This window comes from Physcomitrium patens, chromosome 14 (assembly GCF_059467195.1).
Source record: "Physcomitrium patens ecotype Gransden chromosome 14, ASM5946719v1, whole genome shotgun sequence".
Taxonomy (NCBI): Eukaryota; Viridiplantae; Streptophyta; class Bryopsida; order Funariales; family Funariaceae; genus Physcomitrium; species Physcomitrium patens.
In genome coordinates, this window is record NC_143423.1 from 7,265,274 (window position 1) to 7,276,946 (window position 11,673).

Sequence of the window (11,673 nt, forward strand, 5' to 3'; positions counted from 1 at the left end):
TCAACTTTAAAAGAGTTAAAATCTTGTAGCAATCTACAAGTATTATAAATGAGAAATTGTAAGAAGATAGAAAATCTTCCAACATATATATGCAACTTAGTAAGATTGAAGGAGCTTGATTTGAGCGGATGTAGAAGGTTGAAGATTTTGTCAAATACAATTAGCAACCTCAAAAGTCTCCAAGTATTAGACTTAGAAGGATATTATTCTTTGCAAACACTTCTTCCATCAATTGGTGACTTAACATCTCTACAAAAAATGATTATAGATAGATGCACTCAAATAAAATAACTTCCAAAATCTACATGCAATTTATTGGGCTTAAAGGAGTTTTATTTGAGCACGTGTGAAAAATTAAAAAGCTTGCCAAATACAATTGGCAACCTCAAAAGTCTCCAAGTATTAGACTTAGAAGGATGTTATTCTTTGCAAATACTTCCACTATCAATTGGTGATTTGACATTTCTATAAAGAATGATTATAACTACATGCACTCAAATAGAATATCTTCCAACATCTATATACAATTTATCTAACTTGAAGAAGCTTAAGTTGAGTAAGTGTGCAAAATTAAAAAATCTTCTTAGATACAATTGACAACCTCAAAAGTCTCCAAGTATTAGATTTAAAAGAATGTAGTTCTTTACAAATACTTCTACTATTAATTGGTGACTTGACATCTCTATAAAAATTATCTATGTATGGAATTAATAGACTAAAATGGTATTTGTGGAAATATAATATATACAATAAGTTTAAATCAAAAACTTTAAGATTATTTTTGCACTAAACTTCTTTAAATGTCATTAATACAAGGATACTTATAAAGTAAATATTTTTTATATATACTATAATTACTAACACTTTTTTCTTAAACTTATAATAACTTTGTAGTATATAAACATATTAATTGCTATTCCTTAGAATAGTTTGGTTTTTCCTCTTGAAAACTTCATTCTATTTAGATTATGTAGTATTGATGTTTGTCTTTTAATACTTCTTTTTTCTTAGAAAAAATCATGTTTTTAATTGACCACCAGTGTAAGCTCTAAATAGCTTAAATTTTTTATTAAATTTACTTTTGCTCAAGTGCCTTAAATATTTTAAACTTCTTAAAGTATCTACTCTTACTTTTCAGTATAATACTTTTATTTATCTTTTTTTTCATCAAAGAAGAAGAAGAAACATACATTTTTTTTTTACTTTAGATGGTTTATATAGATATATAGCTAATAAAACAAAACATATTGTACAACTTAGTACCATATATTGTTATACTAGTTGAAAATAAAATCCTTTGCTTAATCTTATATTACATCTTTACCAAAAGAAAATCATAAAATTAACATTTATCTTATAAGAATTTAAACCATTACTTATGGATTATATTTCTTATTTTATTTTTTTTAATTTTTTATTTTAAAATATTTTTTTTAGTTTTTAAAAGAAAGATACAATTATGAGTAGACAAAGCTTTAAAACTATACAAGATGTATAACATTTTTCAATTCGCTTTACTTCTATTAAATTTTAATAAAATATGAATTACAAAATAATTAAAAAGATCTAAAAAGCCAAATCAGTTACATTATTAATCTATAAAGATAAATAATGATAAAATAAAAAAAATAAATTTTAAAGATTAAAAAATATATATTTTTTTGCACCTTCTATCTATTGCATTGAAATTTTCCTTAAATGAGGCTTTATGTAGAAAAATTAATTATATTATATATTTGATACACCTTTATTAAAAATAAATACACTTTATAAACTTAATTCTATTTTTATTTATTGTGAAATTATATTTAATAGCTAAATTTTAATATAAAAATCAAAAAAATTAAAAAATTAAATTAAACATGAAATTTTGAGATATATTTTTTATTAAATAATTAAACTATGACTAAATAAATATATTTAATAGTAAAAATAATAACACTATTCAAAATTTAAGATCTTTATATAGAAATTAATATAAGAAATCTCTAAGTCACATATTTTAACTTGTAGTATTTTGTGTCTATACATTTTTGTTTCCATATAATATAAGATAGATTTGATTATCATGAGTTAATCATATAAAAAAGAAAATTTTAAATATTTAAAACATAACACATAGTATAGAACACAATCAAAGAATAATATCAATATTTATTCCTCTAACAATGCATAATTATTTATTATATTAAAAAAATTAGACAAAAATGTATGTGTGTGTATTAGATCAAAACCAATTCTTATTAAGTGTAGATAATCCAATTGTTGTTAGACCTTCTACAATAACAAAGATAAAATAATTATTATGATTCTAATAGTTATATTTTATTTTTTTCTTTTAGAAAGATGATCATGGCTATTTTTTTTATTTTATAGAAATTAATTTAACTATTCTAATATTTTTGACTTATAAGATGCTTCTTATTATACTTGATATTGAGATTTTGCTAAGAATATGTATATATATTTATATATACTTATATATACTTATTCTTATAGCAATATATATATATATACATATTCTTAGTAATTCTTAAGAATATGTATATATATATATATATATATATATATATAGAGAGAGAGAGAGAGAGAAATTTCTAATAAGATTTTATCATAAGTATATAAAATAAAAATAGAATAAAATAAGTATTATCTAATATTATATTTAATTTTATCCTAAAAAAGAACTCATCACTTAATTTCTAGTAATTTTTGTTTTTGTAAGAAAAAGTTTCATAACATAAAAATGAAATGTCTATAAGTAAAAATGTTAATAAAATCATAAAAATAATCTTTAATCAACAATAAGAATTTTTTGTAGTCAATGTAGCATTAAGAAGCATTGATGTTTTAATTTATTTTATAGTTTCTTTAGTAAAATTATTTTTACTCTCTTTATACATCTATTTATAGACTAAATAATATTCTAAGTTGGAAAGTTATAATTCTTTATTTCATCATAGTTTTAAGAAATTTATATTTCTATTGAAATTACTATAATTCAAATCACTAATGTCTTGTTAATTTTGACTAATTAATCCTAAAGCTTCGAGATGTATTAAAATTATAATTTGTTTAATTTTTTAATCAAGATTGGATTCTTAACTGTTTACAAAAATTACCTAATTATTTTATGTTAAGTGAATGTTATTTAGTTTTTTTTTATTTTTTTTATCATAGACAATTAAATATTTTAAATTGATTTCTTATCTACAATATTTGACATCAAAGTTGAAGAGTTCTTTTACATTGTAAAAAAAATTGGATCCCGAGAAAGAAAAGAAAAAAAATACACATCTTTGCATAAAAATAAATCTAAGGGAAAAAAAAAAAAAAAAAAAAAAAAAAAAAAACCATTGATGTTGTTATTAACCTCAACTCTTGTAAATAGAAATCTGTTTTTTATTTTGCAAGGTTTGAACTAATGCTTAATAATTCTATAACTTTTGAATACAAAGTTATAAGGTAAAATACAATAAGCCTTTAGAAAGTCTATTCTAAGATATAACATATGTTGTTTAAAATTTCTAGCTTGTAACATAGAATGATAAACACAAATCTTATTATTTTGGATAATTCCAAGTAGAAAGAACGGAAATTATTCTTAGCCAATCACTTCAAAAAAAAATAGGCCAGATTTTGAGTTAAATCGCCTTAAAAAGTAATTCTTACATTTATTATATAGAAACAATATATATATTTGTAGGTGCTACAAAAAATATTCATCTCAAGATTATAAAAAAAAAAAGGTTGATTAATTATTGAAAAGATGATTTTTATAGTATTTTTGAAACAATAAACTTATTAAAAATTAAAGAAATTATATTTAAAATGATACTAAGAACCAAATCATAGATTATTGCTTACAATTTCTTCTATTCATTTGATCATCTAGTGGATTCCCTTATTTTATTGTGTGGACACAACCTATGCCACACACCTTTCATAAACACAATGAAGTTCTTATATACACTAAAACATTTAAAGTAAACTTATTATAAAAGATACTCTAAATAAAGATAATAGTCTTTTTTAAATATATAAGCGTATCACCTAAATTATATAACATAAATAGTTGTTAAAATTGTATGGATTATAATTAAGAAAATGAATTCAAAAAATCAAAATAAAACAAAAACTTTTATTAAAAATCTATCCCTATTAGTTTTAGTGTTAATAGTTGTTTTATTGTGTGTATGCTGAGGTGCGTGGCATAAGTGATGTCTCTGCAATTAAAAAAAGGATGCCTACCTAACAGTTTCCTTTTTTATTTGCACACATTTGTCACTCCAAAAGTCCTAATAGAACATCATTAAATCATTGGATCTATGTTCTAATTATGATACAATTTATTTTATCTTGTACACAAGTCAACATAGCTACACTTTATTTAACTATTTTTTTACCAATATTGTCAGAATTACTTTAGCATCTATATTCAAAGACGTTGAGATTGTTCATAATCTTTTGCCTTGTCTAACAACAGTTGAATTGTGCATGTATATTTCTTATTCTCGAAGCTCTAACTTTGGATTCTGAAAAGGATCGCTCAAGATATATCTTGATATCACCATACACACAAATTTGTTCGCTCAAGTTTTCTTACAATTTCTTCGATCACATGGGGTTACTCATACTTCATGTTGCCACCTCAGAAAAGAAAAAGAAAAGTAAAAATATGGTTTGATTCGATTTGATTGTACCACCGTTCAACCTGTAATTTTCTCAGCAACAAACATTAAGTTGGATACATCAGACATGAGCACATAAATACTAAATTGATCCAGTTAGATTCAGAGGGTAAAAGGGCACAAATTGTTGAAGCATATGCTTAGAACACCACTCGTAGTGACCCATGGCCGCATCGATTCTGAAGAGTAAAATCAGAGAACCAAGTCAAGCAATGTGGGTGGGTGTGGGTGTGTGTGTGAGCGTGGGTGGGTGTATGTTCGAGAGATGTAAAAAAACAAAGAACTTAAGTGACTGCAAGTTGGGTTTTGTTTTCCTCGCCTCGTGTGTTGCAGAATCTGTGGAACTCGGCGACGAGTTTGTGGATACGATCATGGATGCGGTGAAGTTGGTCCTCGGAGTGTTGTTTGCGTTGTTTGTTGTCGAAGTTGAGAGCCAGCGGCCCCCTCGACCCGCCTTCCCACCGTTTCCTCCGCTCGCCCCGCGACCTCCGAGAGCTGCCTTGGTACCACTGTTCGCGCGACCTCCATGGCCCCGCTACCGACGTTACCTGGTTTTCCCGACCACCTGCTCCAACAAGACGCCAGAAGACGCTAGAAGAAGTAGAAGAAGAAGAAGAATGAGACTGTGTGGATATAGTATGAGAGAGAAAGAGAGACAGATGAACTTTGCGGTCATGTTGATTACATTCTCGAGCCAGAAAGCAAGTTGCTCAAGGATCCACTAACTGTAAGTGCATTGAAACGAGCTATTTCATTACATGGATTTTCCTGGTGATCTGCTTACTGATAACTACGTGTATGGGTGTATTTATTTCTAGAAACTTCATCTGTGATGTTATCCTGCCTGATCAACCAATTTACGAAATTAAATCTGGCCACGGAGCAGGTATTGATAGCCGTGCATCGATGGTGACTTTGATCATAATAGAATGCATCCGATATGTCACCAACACTCCGGTTGTGTCCAGCGACGCACTGAAAAAGTGACTGCGTTAGAGTCTGCTCGTGGAAGGTAGATGTGACGAGAAAATCCAGACGAGAGACCTAGGAGGTATTTCTAGCAGATTTAGAACAAATACTTATTGCTAATCTGATAATTAATTCACATGAAACAACTCGTTAGCAGTCGCCTGATCACTTCTTCACATAACGATGGAGGTGGAAATGGAATATACTCCAAGTGAGCCAGGCAAGGAATCACCAAGGTCCGCAAACTTCGATCAGCACCACAACAGGACTAGAGGATAAATAAGGAAGAACAGTCCAATCTTCGATCCCGCAGGATATCCACACAACCCAAAACGATCTCCCTTTCTCCCCCACCCCCTCCTCTCACATCCCAAAATAATTCAAAGATGACAAAGAAGATGACCAAACCTACTCTACAGCGGATGAAACTGAATTCTAAGTGACGCTGCTACATCACTTCCGCCAACTGTATTGCAGTGAACCAGCCTCACCAAAACTTAGAATGAACAACGGTGAATGCGAATGGAACTTGTTCATGCCTGGAAAAATGGGGGACGAGAATTGCGTAGACAAAGTTGTGAACTATACCAACGTATCCCAAAACAGGGACTTCAGCCATGAGAGACACGGAAGTACACCCCTGACATTTAGTGGATCGAGTAAAAATTTCTTCAATTTGAAAGCGCAAAACCTAACGTCCCACAGATCTCTCCTGCCCTTGGACTAACTTATCCCATCCTCGTTTCCCATCTGAATCACTAGCTACTTCCTCATCTTCCTCCTCTTCTTCGTCAGAATCGTCATCATATTCGTCATTTGCTTGAGCCTCATCACCTTCAGCTGATTCGGAGTAATAGTTCGGAGGGGGTACTGTGTCTTCCGTAAATGCTTGCTTTTGAGAAATGCACATGTGCCGAATCACACGCTCATCCTTTTCGAACAGGGAATTCAACTCATTGATAGCTTCGGCCTTCATTTCTATGTTCATAAGCACATAATTAGCCCGTTCATTTTTCTTAATCTTGTAAGCTAGGCGCCTCACACCCCAGTCGTTTACTCTCCAAATCTTTCCTTTCTGTTCTGCAACAAAAGCTGCACGCAGACAAAGGTTTTCTCAAGTCAGGCAAGAAGATGTTCATAAAATGCGAAAACTCTACTTCAATCAACTATATACTGCAATGATCTCCAGTTGAAAGATATACAAACTGTTGCAAAAGAACAAAGAAGCGCCGAGCGTACCTTCAACCTTCTTGATCACATCTGGGACCTTCTCAAGGTTACTCTCGGGAACCAAGAACATGATCTCATAATGCCGTGCTGTACCCCAAGCAAAATCCATCAGCAATAGCAATACACGCTAAAATGCACGCAAAATCTGTAAATAGCGCACATATAGTCGGAGTCCATTGTGCCCTAAACAGACGAGCCTTACATGTTTGAACCCTGAACCGCGAAACAGACAATAAACAAACGTATCATCTAAGCACAAATGTCAGACATGCATCTTACGGCCATGAATTGAATACAACGAACATTACAAGGCCAGTCAGAAGCGTACCGTCGTCTAACTCATAATCGGTTTGAAGTTCGAGATCCAGAAAAGCTTGAAGCGCCTCTGCAAGCAAGTGGCGCAGCAAAATGAGCTACTGAAAGTGGTTATCTCCAGCAAAGTATCAGGTCAAGTCAAGAAAGTAACCCTAATTTCTGAAAGCTTTTTGTTTGCGATTAATAACCAAGAACTGCCACCAACAATTCCAATGAGATTCTTGGGAACAGCTAGACAGCGCAACCTCCATAATCTTGCCCAATATATTTGTTCTTGCAAACAAAGACAGTATACTGCCAAGATCAATCCTCCGCCTCAGCTTCAGAAAACTCAGTTACCTCTGTCAATCTCTTCAGCTTCTGGGAAGAAAATGTCATCGTCCTCATCTTCTTTCTGACGCTGAGGCTTCGCACGCACCTAAATCAAAATTCAAACATCAGGAAAATAATAAACATAATCATGATAATGTTTTTATTACTGTTACATATCATTCTATTCTTTCGAATGAATAAATTAAAAGAATACCCCTTGCATGATCAACCACAGGTTTCTACCTGCCAAGTTCTTCCGGCCTGAGAAACGCACAGCAGACGATGCTCTCCAGCAAGAGCCCGCCATGATGACCCTCGTGCAGACACTGCCACAAATTTCGAGCGCACATTCAGCCGAAACTTACGAGACCACAAACCTCAGCAAGGAACACTTCAGCGAATGCAAAGGCTCACCAAAGCAACATACGTCCCTCATAGACACAAGACGTTTCGAGGCTTAAATCCATTGCGTCATTTCTAATGAGTCGAGTCCACACCTTGGCAAACCCCACCAGAGCTAGAATCAGCAGCACTGGAGCAACCAGCTGAGAGACCACTGCCCTGCTCTGAAAACAAACTGCTACCGACAATGGACGCCTGGAGAAGCACCGACATCGCGCTTCAATGGAAACTACACGTCTTAAATAAAAAGAAGAATTTGATGAGTGCCCACAGAAATTGAGGTGCGCAGCGAGATAAGAGAAACCTCGGTGGATGCGAGAATTCACTGCAAGAGCACACGAAGACACAAATTTGATTCGAGGGGTTCAAGAGAAACCTCGCAGAGCTGCTCAACTGCGCAGACGACCCTATCCAAACGCGGCCATGGGCACCTTGGGCGCCCATCACCGTGATTCAAATGACGTGAGACAGGGTTTGTGTCCCTCGGTTTGAGTTGGCATGAGGGGTTAGTTTTTTTATAGGCAATTTGGAGGTTATGTCATTATAATAGAATAGAATAAACTAAAACAAATAGAAACTTAATTTATGGATGACTTTTTTTACAACAAAAGTGGAGATGCAAAGGAGTTTGTAATACTGTATCCATTATTTGCATTGTAGAATATGAAATGAGAACATGTAAAACAAACATAACGGACATTATTTCTATCTTTCTGAAAGTTACTTTAAAATGAGGATTTATTTCAACGAGAGAGTAGAAAGCAGGGATATTTTAGTATCATAGACTCAATTACATTTTAATTAAATATGTAATAATTGAGTATGTCTTGAATTTGGTATTGTTCAAACATGGTAAGTGTAGTCAAATGTTGTGATTGTAGACTTTAGATATATTCATTCTTGAATGCTGTAGAAATATGTAAAATCAAATCCATATTTACGGTGCTAATATTTTAAATACCCTTGTGCAACATTGTACTAATCATATGAAAGTTTTATATTTTTGACATATCCAACTTGACAATGACACATTGGTTGTAGGAATAATTTTAAAACACCAATGTATAGAGTAAGAAAAACTAACCTAAACTGAATTATTCACGATTATGTTTTACTCACTAAAATCATTTTGATCGACGGGCATGACTTCAATTTATCAACGTAAAACTCTTATCCAGTATAAAATTACACTTACAGTAATCCTAGGCTGTTGGAATCAACACTAAGCGGAATTACAAGAAACACATATGTGAGAGTCTAAAACTGTTTTTTGACGAAGAAATAGTCCTAAACTTTTACAGATAATTCCAAGAATATCTACAGAAATGTTCATGCAATACCTACTCAACAATGATCTAGTGAGAAACAATATAATTACATTGATCCGAGTAATACTCTTCATATAAGTCTGTATCCAACAATATCATTTCAGAGTAAACTGTAATCCAAAATTAAATGTTTGTAGCATAAAGCTTAAGCGGCAAAGTACAGGAGGCTTCCAGTCCTGGAAGAAGGAAGCTAAGTAATCAATATACATATTCAATTCTCAATTGGATAGACACACAATCTCTGCAGATACGTTTGTTAACTGATCCAATCTGCTCAACCCTGGTGAGCCCTACCAAAGAGCTGCAGTTTACAGGAAAACCCAACTCCAAACATAAACAAACATTTGGTAACATATATTGCTCACTGCAAATCCAGCCAGGGACTCACAAGTCGAACTTCTACATTGCCCTTTAATGCTAACACTAATTCCAACGATGACTGATATATAATTGAAAAACAATTGCTTGAGTTAATTTCGAAAGAAAATCACATCATTGCAATTTTCACGTCACAGCAAAGACATCATCAGCTCTCGTCTGCCGCAAGCTCGGAGTTAAAAGTAGTTCGACACATTGAACCACAGAAAGAAACACGTTCTCATTGACATCTAACGAGCTGTTAATGACTTTCAAGATGTACACGCCTGCTCAGTTATGAGCACTGATGACAAAGAATGCGATGAAAAAGAAAAGAAAAGAAAAGCATAAACTCATTATCTTAACAAAAAGAATTATGAACAGATCTGTTATAACTAAACTTTAGGCCGACAAGGAATCAATCATGACATGACAGGGATCTCACTGAACACTCTCAGTGACCTTATGCTGCACCAAGCGTACAAGCTCCCTAGCGTCCGCAAGCAGCTTCCATATCTCCAATTTACCCGCCATGTCATTGCACTCCCTTACTAGCTCATCCATACCGCTGCTTTGGAGAATTTTTGTCCTCTTGTTTCGCACAGCAGCCGCAATAACATAAAGCAATAAATCTCGAGAAGGTGGACCTAACCTGTCCCTTTTCCTCCCGTCGGGGCCCCCTTTCATAGTACCAATGGCAGCCCAATCAGCCCACATGACTTCCCACAAACAAAGGGTATGTTCGAAGCTCAGCTCTCTGCGCATGAGCACTACCACCATTCGGTAGATGAAAGTACAGTCCTCACACCCCAAGCTCGTCAGATGTTGGAAAAGCAGAGGATCAGCAGCCTTGATGATGGCACTGACCAAGTTCAGTTGCCGACGGATGCCGACTTCGTCTAAGCGAAAGTTATGACGCGCAACTTTCATGAACCTAACGAAACACCAAAATGCTTCGTAATCGTCATCAATTAGGGCTACAAAAGGTGAAAGAAGATCACTCATTCCCTGGCAATATCCTGTTTTAGGATCGTAGATAGTGTAAGCCTCAAGTATAAGGACCAACCGTGCGGCATGGTGTCTCCTAGGTGGCTCCAAATGCTCGTCATCCTGTAACCCAGCTACTTTAGACAGCCGGGCTGCTTCTTCAAACGTGACATGAGCCTGAGTCTCTGCATATGGAATCCACTCTGCGTTCATTCGGACTGCATCCAACCTAATGATTCGTTGCCAAGTCTGAAAATCCTCTTCCTCCCTCGGCCTCTTCCCCACAGATTTCCCAGCGCCCTCAGAACTACCCTTCTTTTTATCATCCGCCTGCTCACCACCACCCCCATCCACGACACTCTCTTCTGCACCTTCATCCTTCGCCTCATCACCACCCTCACTCTCCCGATTTAGGGATTTAACAACGTTGACACACTGAGCTCGGAGCTCCTCGTACTCCTCCAATTTCGTTGCTTTTTCGGCATCCCGCTCGTCCAAACTACTGCCTAATTCATACACGCCAAGCAGAAACGGCCATACCTGCGCCCGAATGTTGGGATCGATACCCCCACCTCGCACCTTATATATAACCTGATCTCCGCCGTCCAACAGCCTCCCTTGGTCGTGGTCGAAGAAAGCGACCCACTTCTGCTCATTCAGAGGCGAATGGGACCGTCGAGAGGAAAACGACAGTTCGAACGGCAACTTCCCTTCGTTGTAGTAGATCAACCCGCCCACGGCCGCGACGACGACCACTCCAGCCACGGCCGTGACTGCCACCCCCAGACCGACCCCCCCATGGCTCTGCAAAGCCGAGGACGGCATCTCCCCGAATGTGGCCTCATACACCCTGGCCAACGACTGCAACACCAAGTGCCCTTCCTGCATCAATCAATCCTCTAAAGCACACACACAATCCCACCGAAAGTCCGCAGGGCTGGAATTGTCACAAACCCACTGGGATCATCATCTCGACATGGCCCGCATCGGATCGTTCTGCCCTGCTCATTCCCAACGACGAGTAGGCGGTGTGAGCACGGACGCAGGGCCGCGGGGAACATATAAGCGCATCACTGGAGCTT

General features: G+C 35.1%; 2 protein-coding genes across 3 annotated transcripts; both read right to left on the reverse strand.

The window, feature by feature from the left end:
- Nucleotides 1-6,226: 6,226 nt before the first annotated feature.
- LOC112291493 (protein REGULATOR OF FATTY ACID COMPOSITION 3, chloroplastic) lies at nt 6,227-8,273 on the reverse strand. Of its 2 annotated transcripts, none has more exons than XM_024538983.3 (6): nt 8,015-8,273; nt 7,761-7,843; nt 7,545-7,623; nt 7,219-7,275; nt 6,900-6,977; nt 6,227-6,752 (listed from the first exon to the last, which is right to left on the reverse strand). In XM_024538983.3, exons 1-6 carry the CDS (start codon nt 8,130-8,132, stop codon nt 6,352-6,354), a joined length of 816 nt encoding a protein of 271 aa, XP_024394751.1. In that variant the 5' UTR covers nt 8,133-8,273; the 3' UTR covers nt 6,227-6,351. The 2 variants fall into 2 exon arrangements, with proteins under 2 accessions (XP_024394751.1, XP_024394752.1); XM_024538984.3 differs by having other exon boundaries at nt 7,932-8,273.
- Nucleotides 8,274-9,360: 1,087 nt separating this feature from the next.
- On the reverse strand, nt 9,361-11,635 carry LOC112291492 (rab GTPase-activating protein 22). The gene has a single exon (XM_024538982.3). The coding sequence runs from the start codon at nt 11,477-11,479 to the stop codon at nt 10,046-10,048; it is 1,434 nt and encodes a 477-aa protein (XP_024394750.1). The 5' UTR covers nt 11,480-11,635; the 3' UTR covers nt 9,361-10,045.
- Between the last annotated feature and the right edge of the window lie 38 nt (nt 11,636-11,673).